This window comes from Elephas maximus, chromosome 3, assembly GCF_024166365.1.
Source record: "Elephas maximus indicus isolate mEleMax1 chromosome 3, mEleMax1 primary haplotype, whole genome shotgun sequence".
NCBI lineage: Eukaryota > Metazoa > Chordata > Mammalia > Proboscidea > Elephantidae > Elephas > Elephas maximus.
The window spans coordinates 159,709,743-159,733,483 of record NC_064821.1 but is presented as its reverse complement, the minus strand read 5'-3'; the positions used below and the strand labels follow the sequence as shown (position 1 = coordinate 159,733,483).

At 44.7% G+C, this 23,741-nt stretch overlaps 1 protein-coding gene across 21 annotated transcripts in view; it reads right to left on the bottom strand.

Annotated features, from left to right (window-relative positions):
• The window catches only part of LOC126073344 (myomegalin), a 254,478-nt gene that overhangs the window by 13,891 nt on the left and 216,846 nt on the right, over positions 1-23,741 (bottom strand). For 6 of the 21 annotated variants that reach the window (XM_049879947.1, XM_049879926.1, XM_049879933.1 and 3 more), the window contains 12 exons: positions 22,025-22,257; positions 20,067-20,502; positions 19,053-19,245; positions 18,011-18,130; positions 16,079-16,607; positions 15,063-15,298; positions 13,955-14,006; positions 12,884-13,107; positions 12,127-12,279; positions 5,649-5,834; positions 1,915-2,166; positions 569-700 (listed from right to left, as the gene is read on the bottom strand). In XM_049879947.1, the coding sequence (XP_049735904.1) occupies positions 569-700; positions 1,915-2,166; positions 5,649-5,834; positions 12,127-12,279; positions 12,884-13,107; positions 13,955-14,006; positions 15,063-15,298; positions 16,079-16,607; positions 18,011-18,130; positions 19,053-19,245; positions 20,067-20,502; positions 22,025-22,257 (2,746 nt within the window). Of the gene's footprint in view, positions 1-568; positions 701-1,914; positions 4,462-5,648; positions 5,835-7,568; positions 11,798-12,126; positions 12,280-12,883; positions 13,108-13,954; positions 14,007-15,062; positions 15,299-16,078; positions 16,608-18,010; positions 18,131-19,052; positions 19,246-20,066; positions 20,503-22,024; positions 22,258-23,741 lie in introns of those variants that run through there. The other 15 variants (XM_049879928.1, XM_049879934.1, XM_049879925.1 and 12 more) reach the window with 6 other exon arrangements.

Sequence of the window (23,741 nt, the reverse complement as noted above, 5' to 3'; positions counted from 1 at the left end):
CCAGCAGAAGGCCCTGGAACTTAAGTACAATGGGATGCATGCTTTATTTTCATGTGTCTCAGTATTGCTTACCATACATTATTACCTGCCAGACCTGCAGCTGCAGGAGGCTCTTTCCCCATAAATAGCTGCTGCTGTGGTGTGGGCAGGACAAGGGTATTTGCAAAGGATGGCCTCCAAGTGATAGCAACCCACAAGGAAAGTGTAGGGAGAAAGGCCACCTCTGGGAAGTGGCAGGGGAGGGGAAGACCTGGGCTTTACCACTTGTCAATCATACAACAAGGGCACAGAGAAGTCAATATCAGCAGTTAAAGGATGGGATGAGAGGTCAGACAACTCTGAGATCAGAACTAGTTCTACTTTGAGGAAAGTCAGTCTCTGAGCTCAAACACATCCATAAAGTGGGGATAGTAGTACCTGCCCCGTGTCCTTTGCTGGACTGTTTGTAAGAACAAGTGAAATAAAACAGACCAAAGTGATTTAAAAACTGCAAAGCTCTGCCCAGGTGTGCTCCCTCCAGAAGATCCCTAAATGTGGACCAAAAACGGGAAGCCCAGGTCTCTCCTACCACTTCCTCGGGCAGTGGAGCTGAGCCGGTGTTCCAGCTGTTCCCGCAGGCGGTCATTGATGCAGATGGATTCCTCCAGGCGCTGGCGTAGATTCCGGATTTCACCCAGATGCTCCTCCAGCAGGTCGGCTCCTGCAGCCATCCCAGGAGGGCAGGGAGATGGGTGGGAGACGGAGAATTGTGGTCATTAGTGGCAGTGGGGGGCAGGGCTTGGCCCACAGCCCTTTAGCCAATCTCTAAATATCACCATCCTTCATCCTCTCACAGGCACCCAGGAAAGACAGGTGATTTTGTCTAAAGAGAAAACTGGCTTTAAACACAGGATGACCCCAAGCTAGACAAACTCATGGGTCTGGTAAGTTTAAGGGAGTTCCACATGGGTTAGGAAAATAACTTCGAACTCCTGACAGGTCTGCCCAGCTCCTGGAAGGGTGTGGCTGCCTCCCGAGCATGACTTTGACGGTGACAGGGAAGGCCTCACTCCCTAGCCTAATGCCTTTCTTCTTACTGATGCGTGACTGGATATTCTTTAGCAGGGGACAGAGCCCTTCCTCCCACCCTTAGAGAAAAGACCTAAGGTAAAAGTACATGAACTTAAACTTATGTGGTTAATGACTGATCCTCAATACTTCCCTCAAATCACTTTTAATATAGAAGAAAGGAAAGCCTACAGGGATCTAGGGATTTGAGGGGGAACTTGAGGAAGAAAGGAAAATGATACACAAAAAGAGAAGAGCAAGGGATGCTAATGACAGACATCAACAGCACCATTCTGCTTTGGGCTCCGTCTTTCCTGAAAATTACAATTATGTCACTGTTGGCACTGAGCTGCATCTAAATATTCACCTACACAGCTATACCGCTCCATTTGGTGTGACGTGTCTTTGCCCTGAGCACGAGTGCTAGGACTGACAGGGAAAATTTGAATTGAATTTTGTGCACAGGATATGTGTGTATAGGGGGGAGCTGTTGTAGAAATGGCTTCTCTTTCTCTAACAACTCCTGTCTGATGGAAGAATATCCCCACGCATGTTTGTGTCTGGCATTCTTTGAGTCTCAGACTGGGCTGAGAGGGGTCGACATGCAGGGAGGAAGGACATGAATGTCAGAGCACAAGAGGTTGGTCGCTGACTTTCCCATGCCCCTGCAGAGTCCTGAGGCACTGGGCAGGAGGATGAAGGGATGTACATAAAAAGGACCCAGCACTGGTGTGGAGCCTTACTCTCTGGATGATATATGTGCTGGGCCCTTTCACTTTATACTCACTCTGTGAGCCAGACAGGAAGAGAGTGGACTCTGAATTAGAGTTTATTTCACAGGCTGACCCTCCCTGTTTTGTGCTTTACCTGTGGGTTTGGAGTTAAGCTGGTACACAGAAGAGCCTGAGGATAAGTCCCCAGATACACTCCCTTTCTGAGGTCTCATCATGTCCCACAGTCCACTGCTGCCCAGGTACCCAGGCTCCAGGATTCTGTCCAGGTCTCTGGTGCCCCTCAGAGGAGAGTGGGGCTGGGCAGGGTTGAGGTGGTGGGGAGAGCTGGCTTCCAAATGGTTACTCGGCAATGTAGCTAGGGAAGCAGGAGGGCCAGTGCTGACGCCTGGACAGAGAGAAATATGAGTTAGGAAGTAACAGGGTGATCAGAGGGAAGGATCAGCAAGGGAGAGTATGATTGTTAAGAACAAAAACTAAAGGGGACCACATGGGATGGCAGAGATCCCAGCCCCCGGTGGAATAACAAGTAGATGGAGACTCACAACCTGAGTCTGTAACTTTCATCCCATGAATTTCTAGCATGAAACTTAAAGAAGTAGAAGATGGATAAAGTATCTGAAAGTCACCAGTATACTCAAAGAAAATGTCCACTGACACCACTCTTGGCTTCCACTACAAGTCTTCATGATAAAGTACAGGGAAATTCCAGAAGTAGAACTCATTCTCAAAGTCAGGGGTCAAGAGTGGAATGGGACATTGAATTGAACATACTTGTAAACAGGAATATCTATTTGCCTACATATACTTGCCTTCCCCAAGAAGCTAACCAGCCAATCTTTCCATTGCTTCCATGGGGTTGTCAGAAGAAGAAGGGGACATGAAATACAGCTGGATATGATAGCCCCCATTACTCCAGACTGTGGAACTCTTGGCTGAGGCTGGGGGAGGTTCTATAAAGGCAAGTGGTGATTTGGGTCTTACCCAACATGATTCAAGGAAATGTAAAATCTTATTACTCTTGTCCGAAGAATCACTGAGTACTCTTCAGTGGAGGGAAATAGGACCGGTAGATTTCTTTGGTGACTTCCAGCTCAAAGATTCTGTGAAACCATGGCCATTTCCCTTGAACCCTATCATCTCTGTTTCTATGTAAAAAGAAGCCCAGCTTGGGGAAGGGGAAAGGGAGATGGGCAGGGTCATAGTTTAGGAGAAATTCAGAAGACTGCTTTCTTCCAGGAATTATCACCATGGGCAACAGAGTAGACAAGTAGCTCCACCTAAGGAAGCAGGAGTGAGGTCTCTGGATCCTCTAACCAAGCCAAATTTGTCAGAGGGATTAATGCAATTGGCATCTGACATTTTTGCCTTCATTTGTTTCTCAAACTTGGCAGCACACTGGAATCACCTGGGAAAATGTTAAAAAAAAAAAAAAGTACTGATGCTTGAACCTGCAAGTATTTTGCTTTAATTGATATGGGGTGTAGCTTGGGCATTGAGTGTTTTAAAAATCATCCTAGGTGATTCTAACAGGAAGCAAAGTCAGGGAAGTATTGCCATTGGTCATTCCTTCACCAGGCTGCAAAATACTAGACGTTCATTAGCATCACCGTGAGTCAAACAGGAAGAAGAAAATTTTACACATCTAGATTTTAATAGGGATTCTATAAAGATGTGATTTCATACCTCTCTCACACCCCCTTCAATTCCACCCCAGCACAAGGCAAAGGGAGTAATCAGTGGTGTTAGGCAGTTGGCTTACTTTTTAACCCAGGTCATAGGAAGTTGCAAGTCTCTCAGTAACAATGACCAGCATTCTCATGTTTCCATCTCCCCTGGCCACACAATACAGAGTATATGCCCTAAGCCATGCAAAGACACCACACAGACCAGCCTTTAGCACAAGGAGATATTAGTCCTATAGTGACCTGAGAAACTGCCATGCTGTACTATCCACAGGGAAACTTGGAAACCTGGTTCAAAGCAAACAAGGAGTGCTGGTATGCGGTAGTCACTCTAGGAGGACCATGTCTTCAGATGGGAAGAAAAAGGGCTACAATCTTCCTCACCAAGGCTGGGACCATCCCAGCTTTGAGCAAGGGCTCAGACTAGACGTGACTCCAGTTCCACTCACATCAACAAACACTTTCTCATGTACAGTGTTCTCCTTTCACCCTTTCCTTGAGACAAAGACGAGTTGACAATATGTGGAAAGAGAAAAAAAGGAGGCAAGGAAAAAAAAAAAAAGGAAGCCAGAGAATACTCTTGCCATTTTGGCATGGGACACATTTGCTACCATCAGTGGTTGGTGCCAGCACTGCTAAGGTAACGAGTTCCAGGTCAATGCCTTCCACTAATTTCTAAAGAGAGAGAAAAGATTGTGGTACAGGACAAGTTGCATAGGGCCTTCAGAATTTGTTCAACTGAGCTCAGCCCCATACTGTGAGCAGGATGGTAAAAGACCATCCTAGGCAGAAAAGCTATAATGGAAAACACACTGAACTGGCAGCAGAAAATCTAGATTCAAGCTCATCTCTTGCACTTACTAGTAGTGAACTTGACCAAGTAACTTCACTTCCCAGAGCCTTAGTTCCTGGCACTGGCTCTACCTGTCACAACAGGAGTTCTGTGAGGATCGAGTAAGACAAGGTTAACGGTGCTGGGTGAGCCCTAATTGCTGTACCTGTGAAAAGAGTTAGCAGAAGAGTCAGCCTCTTAGACTTCACTGCCTACAGAAAGGTACCTATACAAACTCTCCTAATAAATGGACTTGGTCTAGCTGGGTTTTGGAAATCAAACTGGGGCACAGTAGAAAAAAGTATCCATTCTCAGGGCTGACAAAAGGAATAAGCTGGTCCAAATGACATTTGGACACAAATTACAGCGATCTTAGGTCACTGGACATCCTTTGCATGGTGGCCCTTGCTATCCCTCAACCAAGTTTATTTACAGGCACATATGTGGCTCTGAGGTCATTTAAAACTCTTTTCTAGTATTTTTTCTTAAGTACTACTAGAGAGCAAATTCATCCAAAAATAAGTTGTTTTTCTTATTTTTTTAAGCTATAAGTGATCTTACACACAAAAAATTTTATGATGAGGAAACCAGCCCATAAATATTTCAACCCCTTTTCTAAAAGATGAGTCTACACAGTCCAGGAATTACATGATTGTGTAAGACCAATTATCTTCGGGAATCACCAGACAGAGCTCACCAGCAGACATCTCTCAGCCTCTGTTCCTGGTTCTAGCTGCCCATGTGCCACCTGTCCAGAGCAGGGATGAACCTTGGGCCACAGGAAAACGGGCTGTGTCACCTCTTCTTTTGAACTCTTCCACCACCACCCTTTTGCCCTCAACCTGATGACACCAGAATCTGAACTTGTTAAAAGCAGTTCACAGCAGGAGGATATAACAGCTACACGAAGGATCCCAGTGAACGTGGCCACTTTTTTCATGGCCACTTCATCCTGCATGCTGTTGTTGTCTGCTGTTGAGTTGATTCTGACTCATAGCAACTCTATCTGGCATAGACAAGGCATAAGCATCCCTCCACATCCTACCAGTAAGCATTTTACCAGTTGGCCAAAGCTTCAGAACTCCTGGTGGCACCCAACACTCTCAACAGTTTATGAGCACCAGGTCTACAGCCAGGTGAACACATACTTATTAACTGAGTAGACACACACCGGAAAAATAACAGTAAATACATTTCCAAAACAACAAGCAAAGCTTTCCTTCAGTCTTCCCTGTGTAACATGTAGCCCTCTGTTGCTGTTTGTTTAAACTCTGCCAACAAGCCAAGCCATGCAGAGCCCCCCTCCGTGGGGATAGCAGCCGCAAACACACAAATGCAGCAGGAGGTGCTCACTTGCTCCCAGCTGCTTCTGCAGCATCTGCAGCTCCTGTTGAGCCTCGGCCAAGGAGAACCCCGGTGTCTCAGAGCAGCCAAGGAGGGGAGGGCCAGGGGGGCTGAAGGGCAGGAAGCTGGGTGGAGCTGAGGGCAATGGAGCCTGGGGGAAGCTACCCAGCTTGGGCATGGAGTTAAAATGAAAGCCTAGAAACAGAAATTTGGGGAGAAAGGAGACACATCATTAGAAAGTGAGAGAAGCAAGAATGGATAAAAGGTAGAGAAAGTGACATCGTTCCCTGACCAGATGTCTCCCTGGGGAGAGTGGTTGTCATTCAACGTGGTGCACAATGGGCTGGCCTGGCTGACCTTTCCATCTTTTCCCTGACCGGGGTGATCCTACACACATATTCTATGCACGTCTTGAAAGTGAATGGCTACAGAAGGCAAGGTGGCATTTCTGGAACATGGGCAGCCACCTGAGTGCCCCCTAGCGCCCCTCCCCAACAATCTGGGGCATTGCTAGGGTAAAATGGCTCCAGGGCCCTGGGCTGCTGCTCCCAGCATGTGCCAGCTGTTGCTCCCATGCCAAGACTCTCCCTACACCTAGAGCTCCTCTCTGAAATCATCAGGGGCCACACTGAGGAGAGCAGGGGCAGACAAGGACTGTGGGGAATTTTGCATAAACAGTACAGTTCAGGAGTCTGATGGAAACAAACTTCAGAATCTCAAATCAATATGCTCTGTCACCAAATGAGAAATAAAGGCCTCAGCAAAGTAGTTAGACACAATGGTTTGCAAACCTGTCAGGCATTAGAATCACTTAAGAAAAACTCTTAATAAATGCAGGTTCTTCAGACCCTAATGCAGACCTGTTGTTGTCATTAGTTGCCATGGAGTCGATTCCAACTCATGGCGACCCCAAGTGTGCAGAGTAGAACTGCACTCCACAGGGTTTTTTTTTTTTTTTAATAATTTTTAGTGTGCTTTAAGTGAAAGTTTACAAATCAAGTCAGTCTGTCACATATAAGCTTATATACACCTTACTCCATACTCCCACTTAAAAAAAAATTTTTTTTTTTTACTCTCCCCCTAATGCGTCAGCCCGCTCCCTCCTTCCAGTCTCTCCTTTCGTGACTGTTTTGCCAGTTTCTAACCCTCTCTACCCTCCCATCCCCCCTCCAGACAGGAGATGCCAACACAGTCTCAAGTGTCCACCTGATACAAGTAGCTCACTCTTCGTCAGCATCTCTCTCCAACCCATTGTCCAGTCTCTTCCATGTCTGATGAGTTGTGTTCGGGAATGGTTCCTCTCCTGGGCCAACAGAAGGTTTGGGGACCATGACTGCCGGGATTCTTCTCGTCTCAGTCAGACTATTAAGTCTGATCTTTTTATGAGAATTTGGGGTCTGCATCCCACTGTTCTCCTGCTCCCTCAGGGGTTCTCTGTTCTGTTCCCTGTCAGGGCAGTCATCGGTTGTAGCCAGGCACCATCTAGTTCCTCTGGTCTCAAGATGATGTAAGTCTCTGGTTCATGTGGCCCTTTCTGTCTCTTGGGCTCATAGTTATCGTGTGACCTTGGTGTTCTTCATTCTCCTTTGATCCAGGTGGGTTGAGACCAATTGATGCATCTTAGATGGCCACTTGTTAGCATTTAAGATCCCAGAGCCACACTTCAAAGTGGGGTGCAGAATGTTTTCATAATAGAATTATTTTGCCAGTTGACTTTGAAGCCCCCTTAAGCCATAGTCCCCAAACCCCCGCCCTTGCTCCACTGACCTTCGAAGCATTCAGTTTATCCCGGAAACTTCTTTGCTTTTGGTCCAGTCCAGTTGAGCTGACCTTCCGTGTATTGAGTATTGTCCTTCCCTTCACCTAAAGTAGTTCTTATCTACTAACTAATCAGTAAATAACCCTCTCCCACCCTCCCTCCCTCCCCGCCTTGTAACCACAAAGGTATGTGTTCTTCTCAGTTTATACTATTTCCCAAGATCTTATAATAGTGGTCTTATACAATATTTGTCCTTTTGCATCTGACGAATTTCACTCAGCATAATGCCTTCCAGGTTCCTCCATGTTATGAAATGTTTCACAGATTCGTCATTGTTCTTTATTGATGCGTAGTATTCCATTCTGTGAATATACCATAATTTATTTAACCATTCATCCGTTGATGGACACCTTGGTTGCTTCCAGGTTTTTGCTATTGTAAACAGTGCTGCAATAAACATGGGTGTGCATATATCTGTTCGTGTAAAGGCTCTTATTTCTCTAGGGTATATTCCAAGGAGTGGGATTTCTGGGTTGTATGGTAGTTCTATTTCTAACTTTTTAAGGAAATGCTAGATCGATTTCCAAAGTGGCTGTACCATTTGACATTCCCACCAGCAGTGTATAAGAGCTCCAATCTCTCCGCAGCCTCTCCAACATTTATTATTTTGTGTTTTTTGGATTAATGCCAGCCTTGTTGGAGTGAGATGGAATCTCATCGTAGTTTTATTTTGCATTTCTCTAATGGCTAATGATCGAGAGCATTTTCTCGTGTATCTGTTAGCTGCCTGAATATCTTCTTCAGTGAAGTGCGTGTTCATATCCTTTGCCCACTTTTTGATTGGGTTGTTTGTCTTTTTGTGGTTGAGTTTTAACAGAATCATATAGATTTTAGAGATTAGGCGCTGGTCGGAGATGTCATAGCTGAAAATTTTTTCCCAATCTGTAGGTGGTCTTTTTACTCTTTTGGTGAAGTCTTTAGATGAGCATAGGTATTTGATTTTTAGGAGCTCCCAGTTATCTGGTTTCTGTTCGTCATTTTTGGTAATGTTTTGTATTCTGTTTATGCCTTGTATTAGGGCTTCTAACGTTGCCCCTATTTTTTCTTCCATGATCTTTATCTCCATAGGGTTTTTAAGGCTGTGCTCTTTCGGAAGCAGACCACCAGGCCTTACTTCCAAGATGTCTCTAGGTGGGTTTGAACCTCCAATCTTCTAGTTAATAGTGTGGTATTTAACCATGTGTGCCACCCAGGGACTACTGAATCATAAACTCTGGGAGTAAGGCTTGGGAATTTGCATTTTTAAAAGTCTTCACAGGTGATCAATATGCAGCCCACCTATAGACAAGTCTTTAGGAACCCTGGGAAGTTTCAATGTTTGAATCTGTCTCCAGGTTCTTGAACACAGTTGTAGAGCAGGTAGCCAGTAGAGGGAGCTGAAACCAAGACTGACCTGTGAAGAATGCCTAATGTGAAAGGCAGTGGTTACATTCTAAAACATGTCCCTTGCCCCAGGATGCTGACACAGTGTGAATGCAAAGGTACCCAAATTGCCAAGTAATAGAGCCCAGGCATCCTTCAGGGAAGCATTCTGGTTTTAAAACCCTTGACCTTCTATTCAAAGGAGCCCTGGTGGTGCAACAGCTAGGCGCTCAGCTGCTAACCAAAAGGTTGGCAGTTTGAACCCACCCAGTGGCTCCACAGGAGAAAGACTTGGTGATCTGCTCCTGTAAAGATTGTTGTTAGGTGCTGTCGGTAGGTTCCCACTCATAGTGACCCTATGTACAATAGAATGAAACACCGCCCAGTCCTGTGCCATCTTCACGATCATTGCTATGTTTGAGCCCACTGTTGCAGCCATCTCAACGAGGGTCTTCTGTTCTGGAATTCCCATTCTTTGCAATGTTATCCATAATTTCTTATCATTTACACAGTTATATGATTTTGCATAGTCAATAAAACACAGGTAAACATCTTTCTGGTATACTCTGCTTTTAGCCAACATCCATCTGACATCAGTGATGATATCCGTTGTTCCACATCCTCTTCTGAATCCAGCTTGAATCTCTGGCAGTTCCTTATCGATACACTGTTGCAACAGTTTTTGAATTACCTTCAGCAAAATTTTACTTGCATGTGATATTAATGATATTGTTTGATAATTTCTGAGCAGCCAGTATATAATAACTCACACATAATAAATATTAAATCGTGGAAGGATTGAAACATTTGAATTAATGTGTTGGCAGGGAATACTGAATATGCCACGGACTGCCAGAAGAATGAACACAAATCTGTCTTGGAAGAAGTACAGTCAGAATGCTCCTTAGAAATGAGGATGGTGAGATTTCACGTCATGTACTCTGGACATGTTATCAGGAGGGACCAGTCCCTGGAGAAAGACATCATACTTGGTAAAGCAGAGGGTCAGTGAAAAAGAGGAAGACCCTGGACAAGATTGACACAGTGGCTGCAAAAATGGGCTCAAACATAGCAATGATTGTCAGGATAGTGCAGGACTGGGCAGCATTTGTTCTGTTGTACATACAGTCAATATGAGTCAGAACCAACTCGACACCACCTAACAATAACAACAATAATCTTTACAGAAGCAGATCACCAGGTCTCTCCCCTGTGGAGCTGCCAGGTATTGCTTATTGGTCCAGCTGTGAGGATTTTTATTTACGTTGAGGTGTAATTTGTACTGAAGGCTGTAGCCTTTGATCTTCATCAGTAAGTGCTCCAAATACTCTTCGTTTTTAGCAAAGTTGTATCATCTGCATGTCACAGGTTGTTAATAAGTCTTCCTTCAATCCTGATGCCTCATTCTTCTTCATACAGTCCAGCTTCTCAGATTATTTGCTCAGCATACAAACTGAATAATTATGGTGAAAGAATACAACCCTGATGCACAACTTTCCTGATTTTAAATCATGCAGTAGCCCCTTGCTCTGTTTGAATGACTGCCTCTTGGTCTATGTACGACCTAGAAATTACAGCCTAGAAAACCCTATGGGGCAGTTCTACCCTGTCACATGGGGTTGTTATTAGTAGAAAATTGACTCCACAGTGCCTAACAACAACAACAATGCCCTTCAGCTATTTTTTTTAATTGTATGATCCCATTTATTTATTTATATAGTACACATATGATTTTATGACATTGGTTAACAACCCCACAACATGTCAACTTTCTCCCTTCTCAATCTTGGGTTCCCTATTACCAGCTTTCCTGTCCCCTTCTGCCTTCTAGTGCTTGCCCCAGGGCTGGTGTGCCCTTTTAGTCTCGTTTTGTTTTATGGGCCTGTCTAACTTTGGCTGGAGGGTGAAGCTCAGGAGTGACTTCATTACTATGCTGAAATGGTATCCAGGGACCGTTCTCTCAGGAATTCTCCAGTTTCTGTCAGGCCAGCAAGTCTGGTCTTTCTTTTTGAGTTAGAAATTTGTTCTTCATTTTTCTCCAGCTCTGTCCGGGACCCTCTATTGTATTGACTTTCTGCTTTGTTTGACCCCAAAGCACTCACGCAAATGTCTACAGCTCTGGACAAACAGCTTTTCCCCATGATTTCTTGGTTCAGCGTCTAAGCTCTCTAACCCCAAATCTTTGACCCCTGGCTCAGGAAGAAACGGGACACTCCTCTTCCTTAAAGTTTTGTTTGACTAGTGCCCAGGAGACATGGGGGTGGCAGAGAGAAAGCACTGTGCTTTCTGTGAGCACCTCTGCTCGAGTCACACCTCACCACCAGCCACGGTGGAGGCAGCTAGGCAGCTGAGGAGGTGAGACGAGGTGTGTCCTTCCCTGACAGCCCAGGGCAGAGCTGCGACTGAACAGCACACCCCTGGTAACCAAGCAGAGGCATGTCCATGAAGCACGTCCTCTATTGGCCCCGGGTACACCTCATGTACATATCGAGGGCTGTTCATCCACTCATAAATTCAGGACTGATAACGCCATGTGAAAATAATCCTGCTTCATCAGGAAAGATTAGGATTTTATACTGGGCTTAAGTGGCAGCAAGAGAGAATGAGGGGGAGAAAACAACTGGAATAGAAAGGCTGAGTATCCAAGGGGCTCAGAAGGGGCAACCCCATCCCTGCTTAGTCCCTGCAGTTCTGGTTGCAGAGGGCAGTGGGCAGAGCCTGAGCTCTTGAATCCGGCCGACTTGGGTAAACGTGAGCACCACTCACGAGCTGGTTATCATGGGTTATGGGATGTTGTTGAGCTTCAGCATCCTCTGCCCTGAAGTAACTACCACCACCTCCTTCAGAACTTCCATCACTGCACAGAGGAAGGAGGTAACCTGGTGTAGGGCTCAGTAGCCAACAGGTGATCAGCAGAGGGGAATTTCTTTCAGCTCCTTGGCTGCTGTCACTCTAGGAGAAACATTTTGCCTCTTTTCTTCCCAGGGTGAAATGAGAGAAGGGAATGAAAATATTTATATTAAAATGACTAGCCAAAAAACTATAAATAAATAATAAAAATAAAACGATTAGTCAAACATTGGTCAAAATTGGTATGTGGATCAAAGCCTATTATGGATTACTTACTTTCGAAAATATTGAAAACAAACAATAAGACATATTTAAGGAATTAGGATAGCCTCTTGATTTTATCTAGGATTTGATGCATATAGGCCCCTGGCAGCTCAAAGGTTTGTCCCTGAAGGAAATCAAATAGTCAGCTGAGGGAGAGAAGATAGAGCTACTATCCCATGGGCTGTTGCATACCTGGATGGGCCTGGCTCGCCTCCTTGGGGGGATTCTGGGGAGTTGGCAAGCTGATGGGGTTGCTGCTGGATTCGGCCTTAGCCCCCTGAGATGCACTGGTTGATGATGGTTTAGAAGACATTACAGCAGAATGACTCGAATGATGGATGGAATCTATAAACCCATGAATGAAAGAAAATGTTTGGTCTTCCATTGAGAATAGAAATCCTGGTCTTATATTTAACCAGGGTTACCAGGGCTAGCAGAGTTCATTTCATTGCTCATAGATAGCTGCTCCTCAGGGGTGAAGCAAGCCACCTTAGGGGTGACAGTGGGGCTCAGAGCTCTGAAACCATGAAAATGGCACCTCTAAAAATTTTCGGCAAGAATGGCAGTGTCTGTGGACACCCACAGATGTTCAGGGGACACTGCTTAGGAACTCAATTACCAAGATCACTGCAGAGAGTGAGATGTCCCATCTTAAAGAAAGAGGTCTAGCAGACAAACGCCGTGCATATGAGGGAGGGGTGTAGAAGACTCTACTGTGATCTCATCACTCTCCCCACTACATCTTGCCTTGAGTCCAACAGCATGTACCACTCGAGGGTGGCAGAGGTGACTTCTAGAGTCAGGAAGAGAGCAAAGATTCCTGACCCACTGGGGCCTGTGTTTGGCACTTGGTTCCAGAGCCATCCGCGTTCAGCATGATACACACCAAGATGGGCTTATAATGCCCTTCGCCTAGGAAAAGGTGGTATCACTCACAAAGTGCAGCTACCTGAGTGGCTGGGGGAAGCTTTCTTCTCTTCATAGTGTGTATACTCGCTGGCTGTGTCCATGTCAGAACAGGCTTCCAGCTCATCAGACAGGAAGGACGTGCTACTGGGAGAGCGGTGGGAATCAGACAAGGCCCGGCCGCTGGAGGGGGTTAGGGACCTGGCATCCAGCTTGGCCTGCAGGACTTCAATCACTTTCTCCTTCTCCTGCAGCTCCCTGCTAAGCCTGGTGGGGTGGGAAGGGCAACAGATGAGAACAAGGCCACTTGGACCAGCCAGTCCTGACCAAGGCCCATGGGAAAAGCTATATAAGCCAGATGATCACAGATAGTTTGGGAAGTACTATGTGGTCTAAGGTACACTCATGACACAGAAAGGCTCAAACTGTAGGCTGCAACTAACTCTGAGCCCATGTTTTATTGACCATTATATGCAGTGAGGCACAGAGCCCTGGTGGTGCAATGGTTAAGAGCTCAGCTGCTAACCAAAAGGTTGGCAGTTTGAATCCACCAGCCACTCCTTGGAAACCCTATGGGGCAGCTCTACTCTGTCCTATAGGGTTGCTATGAGTCAGAATCGACTCAAAGGCGACGGTTTTTTGTTTTGTTTTGTTTTTAGGCAATGTAGCTTCTCAGAGATCTGCAATCTCTAGGCCTTTTTCCTTTTTCACTAGGTATTATAAAGTGATTTTCTTTTTTTCCAAGGAAATGGGGTGGCTGATAAACTAGCTTTCAACCCAATTCTGGGCAGGCCAACCTTACAAAAACCTCACCCTAGTCTTTAAACACACAGGCGAAAACAGGAGACCCCTGAGGATGCTGAGGACTCCTAAAATCTGGCTAGTTCACTTTTAAGTCAGTTATTATCTGGAGAATTGATGTCCAAATGGAAATCAATAGAATCACATCAAAAGAGAACAAAGAATTCAGTTAAACCAACAGTAAGGTGCGGAATAAGTAAGTGAATTCATTGCAATCAGCATTTTTCTTTTCTTACCCAACGGGAAGCTGCAGCCACCCTTGACCCCATGAGCCTTGTTCCTAATATCTTTAAGAGATCCTATTATGAATTACCTGAGGGCCAGTGGCTCAAGTCCTACTTGATCTTTCTCACTTTTATGATCCTCTGCAAACCAAATTCAGAGAGAAACAGTAAGAAATTAAACAGGTCTTGCATCAAACAGTACAAACACAGGGGCCGAACCAGTCAAAGAAAAGTGATTATTCATGTGTGCGTTCAGGATACTGTGGGAGCATTGCTCTGGGAGATCTCAGGTTGTATCTTTACGGGCAGGCTTTTTTGCATTAAGGGCAGGCTTTTCTGAGTTCACTGGGTACACCTTCCCACACCCGGTGATCACCATCTTGACTTTCTCTGCCTTGAATCAAGACAAAAAAGTTAAAACATCCTTTGATCCAATGATCATAAAGCCCTTGCCCAGCTGCCCTCTGGAACACTGTAGCCCCCAAGTCTTACCACTGGGCTGGTTCCCAGATGCGTGGCTGTGTGCCCTATCATAGCTTTCATGTAGAACCTACTCCTGTCTCTGGGGAGATGACAACCTACCCTGTTTCATCTCTGCTCCTGGCACCTGAAGATGGAATGCTCAGCCCCCAAATGTGATCCTGCTAAACTTTCTTGGCTGCTCTCAGGAAATTCCCCCTAAATAAAGGACTCAAATAATAACCCCATCCCTAGCCCTGGTACTACTACACCCAGTACCTAAACCATGTCCAAAAGAACATGGTGTTTATCCATATTTGAACTATATTAATGTGCAATACCACCATGTAACAAACAAGGGCTTTTGCAACAAATGAAGAAACGAAGACACTAAAAGCATCCAGGCTGTAGCTTGAGTCTTGCAATTCTTAGTTCAGGGCTCTTTTCATGTAATAAGCTCCTTCTATCTTATTCCTTTTCCTTTCCCTCAGCACTGGATGGATGCTGCCCCCTTCCCCAAAGGTCATATTCCGTGAGTGATGAAGTTTCCACAGTTGTAATCATGGCATCTCCAACCCCATGTGTTCCCCCTTGATGCTCCCTGCCAGCCAGCCCTGAACCTGTAACAGCCCCCAGGAGAGGATGCAGAAAAAAGCTGCATGTGGACGTGTGATGAACACCTGGGCCTGGGACTGTGGGAGTGACGAAAAGTATTCCAAACACCCGTGACCAACTTACTGGTGCTGAGTTTGCTGGTGAGCTTCTCTGCCAGCTGGCTTCCCTGGGCGAGTTGCTCCCGAAAGCTCTGCCCAAGGTAGTAGTCAATGTCATTACTCCTTAGGAGGTCCTCAAAAGATTTTATTGCATCTTTCCCATGCTGGGTGAGAAGGTAACAGATACCTCTCCCTTCTCGTATTTTCTGCCGTAGGTAGGATAGCTCTCGGGCCTGATCCTGAATCAGGGAATCATATTTCCTAATGTAGGAAAAGAGGAGGAAAGTCTAAGCCTGGAAAAGAGCAACTGATAAGTTATAGGGGCTTCTGCAGGGGTTTCTGTGAGATCTCCAAAGAACTCCACAAGCTAAACATTGGCACATAAGCTATAAAAGCTAAAAAAAAAAAAAAAAAAAACTAAGTAAGGGTAAATTCTGTTCTGAGAAAGTATTGCATCAAACAATTTTAAATATGTTAGTCATATGTCTAAAAACCGTAATGCTGTGAGGGTAAAGACAGTGACTTATTTTACATCCCTTAAAAAAAAAAAAAAAATTTTTTTTTTTTTTTTTACAGCAGCCACATAGTGCTTGAGGGACATCACCTAGACTTGTAAGCCCGACTCCCTCCACCTTCCCCCTCTCTCCTGGGAGTTCCCTTGCCTTCTACTCCTTTGGGTGCCTTCCTGTACTGCTTACCTTTGGAAGGTCACCTTCTGCATGCAAACTGACAGTGTGTCACCAAAAACCAAAACCAAACCCATTGCCATCAAATCAATCCCAACTCCTAACAACCCTATATAGGGTTTTCAAGGCTGTAATCTTTATGGAAGCAGACCACCACGTCTTTCTCCCACAGAGCACCTGGTGGGTTCAAACTGCTGACCTTTTCATTAGCAGCCAAGTGCTTAACCACTGTACCACCAGGGCCCCTTCATCAATGTGTCAGACCCAATAAATTGCTTACTGTACAACACTGCCATCTCGTGGTCGTATCTTTTTCCTTAACCAGCCCAAACTGTCTGGAACGCATTACACTTACCCAGGCCACGAGGCTGATCTCAGCTCCTCTGCCAGCTTCCCTTCCAGTCCAGTTTTTGGGAGCTGAGCCTCCAGCTGTGACACTCTCTGGATGAGACTCTCTAGATCTTTTTTGGCCTGAAGTCCTGGGGGGTAGAATGCTCCAGTGCCATCAGACAGCCACCCCTCATCCTCGTCAGTGGATCTATGAGGTGAAGAGCCCTCCAGGGTGCCTACGGCCTTCAGCTTTCGAGGTCTTTCCAGACTAGATGAATAATCACTTGTAACTGAGAGGGATCGTACCCGGCTCTTGAGGTTTTGAATGACCTTGTTGGCATTCAGCAGCTGGGCCTTCAGATCTTTGATGTCCTCCTGTAGGACAGAGATGTCTTCTGACTGTCCGTGTGCCTGGAACTCCTCCTGCTTCCCTAGCTGCCTCTCTGGGGGCTTCTTCCTGGGGGGACTTGTCAGTGCCGAGCCCAGGCGCTCCTGCTCAGAACACAATCCCTCTGTCAGGCCTGTTTCCCTGAGGCTGTCATGCTCTTCACACTCTGAGAAAAGACAGAAACAGCTTCCTCAGTAAAAGCTGGGCATGCTGCTGCAGCCACTCCCTTTAAGGCAGAGGCCGCTTAGTCACAAGGACAATTATTGGTAGAGCCAGAGTTGAAGCAGTGTTTTATTCAGCTCTAACACTGTACTTAGCATTCAAGTACCATATTTCTTATCCCCCAGTAGACCTGCAAGTCAAGGGTGATTACTTTCTATTTGTCTCAGGGGCAAACCAAAGCTCAGAGAGGTGTAAACCAACTTGCTCTAGCTCATTCAAACTAGTACAGGGCAGAGTCAGGGTTCAATTCCTCCAGTGTCTGATTGCAGAGCCTGTGCCCTTTCCACACACATTGATGTCTTTTAAGGTAGACATTAACACAGGCTTTACAGACTTAGGAAGGCCACAAGAGTCCTAGGACAAGTTGTTCCTGACTGCTGAAAGTTTAATAATCCCCCAGTATTTTTTTTTATTACAATGGCTTAAAGTTTAACTGTGAAAATGGGCATAGGAATAAAAGAACTGAAAGAAATACATCAGCTGCACAGCCTAACAATGGCTGTGTTAGAGTTGTGTGGTAGTAAGAGTGAGCCTAATACATAGTGTTTGACCAGGTCCCAGGAATTGTTCTAAAGTGTTTTACAGGAATTCACTAATTTTTGACATTTGTATCTGATGGGGTTGGAAACCCTGGTGGTGAAGTGGTTAAATGCTATGGCTGTTAACCAAAGGATCAGCAGTTCAAATCCGCCAGGCACTCCTTGGAAACTCTATGGGGCAGTTCTACTCTGTCCTGTAGGGTCACTATGAGTTGGAATTGACTCGACGGCACTGGGTATATGGGTATATAGTATCTGATGGGGTAGTTTCTTTATTACCATTTTAATAGATGAGGAAACTGAGACTCAGAGAAATTCACAAACTGGGATTTGAACCAATCAATCTGGCTCCAGTGTCTTTGCTTTTAACCACCACGCTGAACAGCCTCAGTGATGACAGGAATCATGAGTGCTTTTATTTTCTTGATTTTCAATTTGGTGGGTGGTGCTATGTTTATAGTCCTTTTATAATGAAAAAAATTTTTTTTTTAACTTAAATGGTTTGCCTGTCCCCAAAAGTTCATCTGTTTTCTTCGTTAATAAGTAGGTCTGGGTATTTTTAAATAATCAATTGGACAAAAAAAAAAATTTTAACAGCCGTATGCTGAAAAATGATGATAGAAATTCAAACGCACACTCAGGCTCATTTTGCGCAAGTTCTCCTCCAAACTCCCTGTCCCTCTCTAGTTCTGAGTTCCCTTCTTTCACAACACTCCCCTCCCTATTACTCTTTAGATGTGGGATTGACCCACAGCATCCAAAGGTGAACACTGACTCCAGGGCGTGACCTCACACCCTGTGCTTTTACCAGGACTGGTTGTCTCCTCCCGCTCAGCCTCGTTCTCACTTCGGCCGCATGTCTCATAGCCCAGATCCTGGAGGTCCACCTGGACCTGCTTGCTGTCCTGCTTCACCAAGGATTCACCTGCTTGGGGAGAGACACAGTGGGGGTTACAGGGCATCTGAATTTGCAGGAAACGCCCTCGACCTCAATGGCACATAGCCTGGCACTTAGGACAGGGACAGGTCCAATCGGGAGTGGGATAGGAGCTTCTTTGGACTCATAGGGAGAAGACACCATCTGCTCCAGGTAGCAGGGCTCCCCATCCACCAGGATGAGTCTACGTTTGCCACTGACAATCTCACCTGCAGACAACCTAGCATTAATTGGGACCAGACATCTTTAAGTCAGTATTGCATGCTCTTATCCCTACAAGCCCCAGTGAAACTAGCAAGTGATTTATCCACAAGGGTTCAGGAAGCGTTTGAATTGAGCTGAACAAATTTAGAGCCCCAAGACACCTAGACCTGCACTGTTCAATAAGATAGTCACTGGCCACATGTGGCTATTTTATACTAAATTAATTAAGGTTAAATAAAACTCATAATTCCTGAGTTGTACTAGCTACATTTCAAGTGCTCAATAGCCACTCATGATACAGATATAAAACATTCTCAGCAGTGCCAGGAGTTCTATTTGACAGCACTGATTCTAGACCAAGAGCAGTGATCTGTTTTTTGTAGAATCTGATGTGGTGTAAAGAGGAGAAGAGAAACAATTAGTACATCTTGAGAGAGGCAAGGTAGTCTACTGGCTAGACCAGAAATCAACAAACTTAGATTTTAGCCCAGTTCCCCCCATACTCCTACAACAAACTGAAAACCTTACTATTCCTTTAATCTTCACTACCATCTGCAAATTTAAAGTCAACTATCCACTTCCACGATTCTAAGACAATGGGCAGGATTAAATTTATTTTGAGGTTGGGGGAGGAAAGTGAAGTCTGCAAAGCATGTAGCTGCTCAGGGAGAAACAGGCGCTTTGGTGATGGTGAACTTTTAAGACTTACTAAACATGACTCTGTATTTCTCCAGCTGGTTGGCCTGGGCAAAGACTGTGGCTTCCGATATCAATAGCTTCTCCTGGAGATCTTGGTAGTGTTGTTTGCATTGTGCCAGCTGTGAGCGCAGGTGCTTGGTGGATCCTGGGAGGCTAAATTCTGACTGAGGCCCAGGGTCACTGGTTTGGGACAGGTTATCCATCTGTGAAAGGAGCCAGCACGAGCATCAGAACCGAAATCCTCCCCCATGCTGCAAGGGCCACTTCCCTCGCTGAACCCTGTGTTCTTTATTTTTGCTTCTGTCACGGCATTTTCCATGCCATTTGGCAGTTATTCACTGCCAAGAGATCCCTGAGAGCTGGGATAATGTATCCACAGCATGTAGCACAGGGCCAATGGCGTCTACTGAGGAGCTCTCAGTATAGGTTTAAAAGAGAAATGATGGAAACCTCCACTCATCTCTCCCTGCACATCTGTCCCAGTAGTCCTCTCAGAAGTCTCTGCACTTTCCGTCTTACTGAATTCTCAGCAAAGCCCCTCCCTTCGGTGGATCCTGAGAGATACCTTTTTAGGCCCAGGGACAGATGCCCATGGTGAGCTATGTTGAAAATGGTAGTGATAAAGAAGTGTCATTATATATCGCTCATTTGGGTTACCTTAAAACCTGATGAATCCCTGTATTACGGCAGTTACATCAGATTGAAATTATCTGTTTCTGTGCCATTTTCCCTACCACACTGGGTGCATGAAGGGCAGAGACCAGGTCTTACTGCCCACTGTCACCCATTGTCTAGGATGTTATCTGGAAAATGAAGAACTCAAGAAATAGGTATGAGATAACGTTGTAAAATTCTTTGTAAAGGCTAAACATGTGATGAATATTACTATTATTTTTACTGTTTTTGGTGCAAAGATCCCCTTCCCCTGTCCCCTCCTGACCTCAGGACAGAATTGTGTAAGGTGAGAACTGATATCTCCAGCCCTTCTCCAAGTGTCTTTCATTCCAGCTAAGCTCACACTTACTTGGTGGGCATCCACTGAGAGGGCAGCCCCAAGGTCAAGGCTTTGGGGTCTGGGGTAGGGCCTCACGGTTACTTCTTCCTCTTCATGGTGTTGGTTCTTCCCAGGAGACCAAACCAGCTCTTTGTTCATTCTGTCGATCTCCCTGGCCAGTTGCATGAGGAACTCCGGAGTAAGTTTATTATTCCCTTCCTTGCTGCTCAGCACCAGCTGCTCTTTGAGGAGGTTGATGATGCTGTGGGTATTCCTCAGTTTCCCCTGAAGCTTTCTAAACTCAGCCTGAAGGCTATTCTCATTCACACCCCCTTTGGCTACCACAGTCTCCACCATCGCCTCTCCCTTCTCCTTGTCTTCCTCGATCTCCCATCCATCAGACATTGCTTCTCCCATCTGTTCTTTCAGTTCTGCATTCTCAAGGCAAAGGCTCAGCATGGTGTTCCTGCAGGGAACATATACAATCAGGAGCCAAGGTCTGGCCTTGGCTGTAGCTTCTAATGGTCCCTTTTACAAAAGAGGGATACCACAACTGCTGTGGAAAAGTTTCGTGGTTCTTCAAAAAATTAAGCATAGAATTACTATATGACCCAGTAATTCCACTCCTAGGCATATACCCAAAAAACCTGAAAGCAGGAACACAGATACTTGTACACCAATGTTCATTGCAGCATTATTCACAATAGTTAAAAGCAGGAAACAACACAAGTATCCATCAACAGCTGAATGGATTTAAAAAAAAAAATGTGGTACATACAAACAATGGAGTATTACTGTGCCATAAAAGAAAAATGAAATCTTGACACATGCTACAACGTGGATAAATCTTGAAAACATTATGCTGAGTGTTATGGATTGAATTATGTTCCCTCAAAATATGTGTTGTAAATTCTAACCTCTATGCTTGTGGTTTTAATCTCATTTGGGAATGGGTTGCTTTGTTATGTTAAAGAGACAGGATTAGTGTAGTGTGTATCGAGTCAAGCTCTTTTGAGATATAAAAAAGATTAAACAAGCAAGCAGAAGCAGAGATGGTAGAAGAGAGATGTCAGGCCACATGAAGATTGCCCATGAGGAGAAGCTCAAAGAGATAAGGACTTTCCTCCAGAGCTGACAGAGACAGAAAGCCTTCTCCTAGAGCCAGCACCCTGAATTCAGACTTGTTCTAAACTGTAAGAAAATAAATTTCTGTTTGTTAAAGCCACCCCTTTTGTGGTATTTCTGTTATAGCAGTACTAGATAACTAAGACACTGAGTGAAATAAGTCAGTCATAAAAGGACAAATATTGTATGATCCCACTTCTATGATACATATGGAACTGGTAAATGTATAGAGATCAAATGTAGAGTACTTTCAGGGGTAGGAGAGAGGGGAAAAGAAAGAGGCAGTCATTGCTTGTGGGGGGAGGATAATAAGCTTCTATGAAAGGGGCTGGAAAATTTAGAAATGGATAGTGGTGATGGTTGTATAACATGATGAAAGTAACTAATATCATTGAATTGTACATGTAAAAATATTGAATTAAAATTTTTTTGTATTTTTTTGTTATATATACATACATGTACAGGTATATATATACACACACATATATATGCACACACTGTGTGTATACACACACATATACACTCACCATAATAAATCAATTAAATAATATTTAAAAAAGAGGGATATCAGACATACAACTATGGGATCTCCACATGACTGTCATATATGTTTGGCTAATAATGTCCATTGCTATATGGAATTAAGATCAGATTTACTGCAATAACAAAAGTGGTTACCATTGCCATTACCATGGATTTTTCTCTAAAGTATTTATAGAACCATTAGGCATGAAGCCTGGGATATGCACCATGAAAGACCCTTAGCAGCAAGAATGCCTTGGCAGCAGCAGGGTGATTCCCTTGGCTGTGTTGGCCTCTCCCCTCTGTTGGCAGGCTCCCCACTTCTGGGGAAGATGTCCTACCTGATGTGGGACACAGAGGAGAATCCTGCTTCCTCAATTTGAGCCTTTAGCTCCTTCAGTTCCCCCTCAGCTTTTCTCTTCTCCTCTAAGTGCTGGTGAATCTCAGCCCTCAGGTGGAGCATTTCCTCCTGAAGACCCCTGTTACCATCCCCTCCTGTTGGGGAAGGAGGAGGAAGAGATATGTTCTGGGTCTCCACAGCTGCTAGACTTTTCTCCAAAGCCACCTTGATGATCTGAAAAAAAGATTATAGTTTAAAGAAGTTAGGTCATTAGAGAGGATCCAAGAGGAATGTAAGACTTCAAAGGCAGCCTTTAATGGGAATGAAAAAGTCAGACCTAAAATGAACCCCCCACTCCAAATACTTCTTCAGCCATGAGGGCCCTGGAGACTTGTCTGGGTAGGGAGGTCATACCAAGTGAGCAGGGGGAAATGCCGCCGTGGGGAGGCAGAGGAGAATCCAGATGTGGGTGAGAAGAAAACATAAGCACATAGTAAATTAAAAACGCAACTCAACAATAAAAAGATAAACCAATTAAAAATGAGCAAATGATGTGAATAGATTTTTTTCCAGAGGAGATATACAAAAGACCAATGAACACATGAAAATATGCTCAACATCATTAATCATTGCTGTCGTTGCTGGATGCTGTGGAGTTGATTTCAACTCACAGCGACTCCATGTGATGGACTAGAGCTGCCCCTTCGGGTTTTCTCGGCTCTTATCTTTATGGGAGCAGATATCCAGGTCTTTCTCCCTTGGGAAATGAAAATCAGACCACAATGAGATACCACTTCATACCCACTATAATAGCTTTAATAAGTGTTGGTGAGGATGTGGAGAAACTGAACCCCTCATATACTACTGGTGGGAATGTAAAATGGTGCAGCTGCTTTGGAAAACTGTTCAGCAGTTTCTCATAAGGTCAAACATAGAACTACCATATAATGCAGCAATTTCACTCCTAGGTACATACCTAAGAGAATTGAAAACATATGCTCACATAAAAACTTGTATGTGAATGTTCATAGCAGCATTGTTCACAATAGCCAAAAAGTGGAAACAACCCAAATGTACACTAACTGATGAATGGATAAACAAAATGTGGTATACTCCTACAACGGAATGTTATCAGTTCGGTCAGAAAAAGGAATGAAGTACTGAAATGTGTTCCAACATGGATGAACCTTGAAAACATTGTGCTAAGTGAAAGAAATCAGGCACAAATGGTCCTGCATTGTATGATTCCATTTATATAAAACATCCAGAACAGGCAAATCCATAGAAAGTAAATTAGTGTTTGCCAGGGGTTAAGGGGCAGGTGGGAATGGGGAGTGACTGCTCATGGGTACAGGGATTCTTTTTGGGGTCATCAGAATGTTCTGGAATTAGATAGTGATAATGGTTGTACAACCTTGTGAGTATACTAAAAACCACTTCGAAAGTGTGAAATTTATATGTGAATTATATCTTAATAAAAAAGATTCTAAAAATAACAATGGAAACAAATGGGGTTTAAACAGGACTCAGGTATATGGTCACTGTGGTTCTTCTTTCCTGAGGGGATAAAGTTCCCTGAGAGTCTCTTCCCAAGTGAGGAAGCTTCCGCAACACTTGAGTCCTTGACTGCGAAGATCATGGCCCAGGATAACAGAACTCAAAGTCTAAGGCTCTGCCTATAGCCCAGGCTCCAAAAAGGATGACCAAGAGAGAGGACT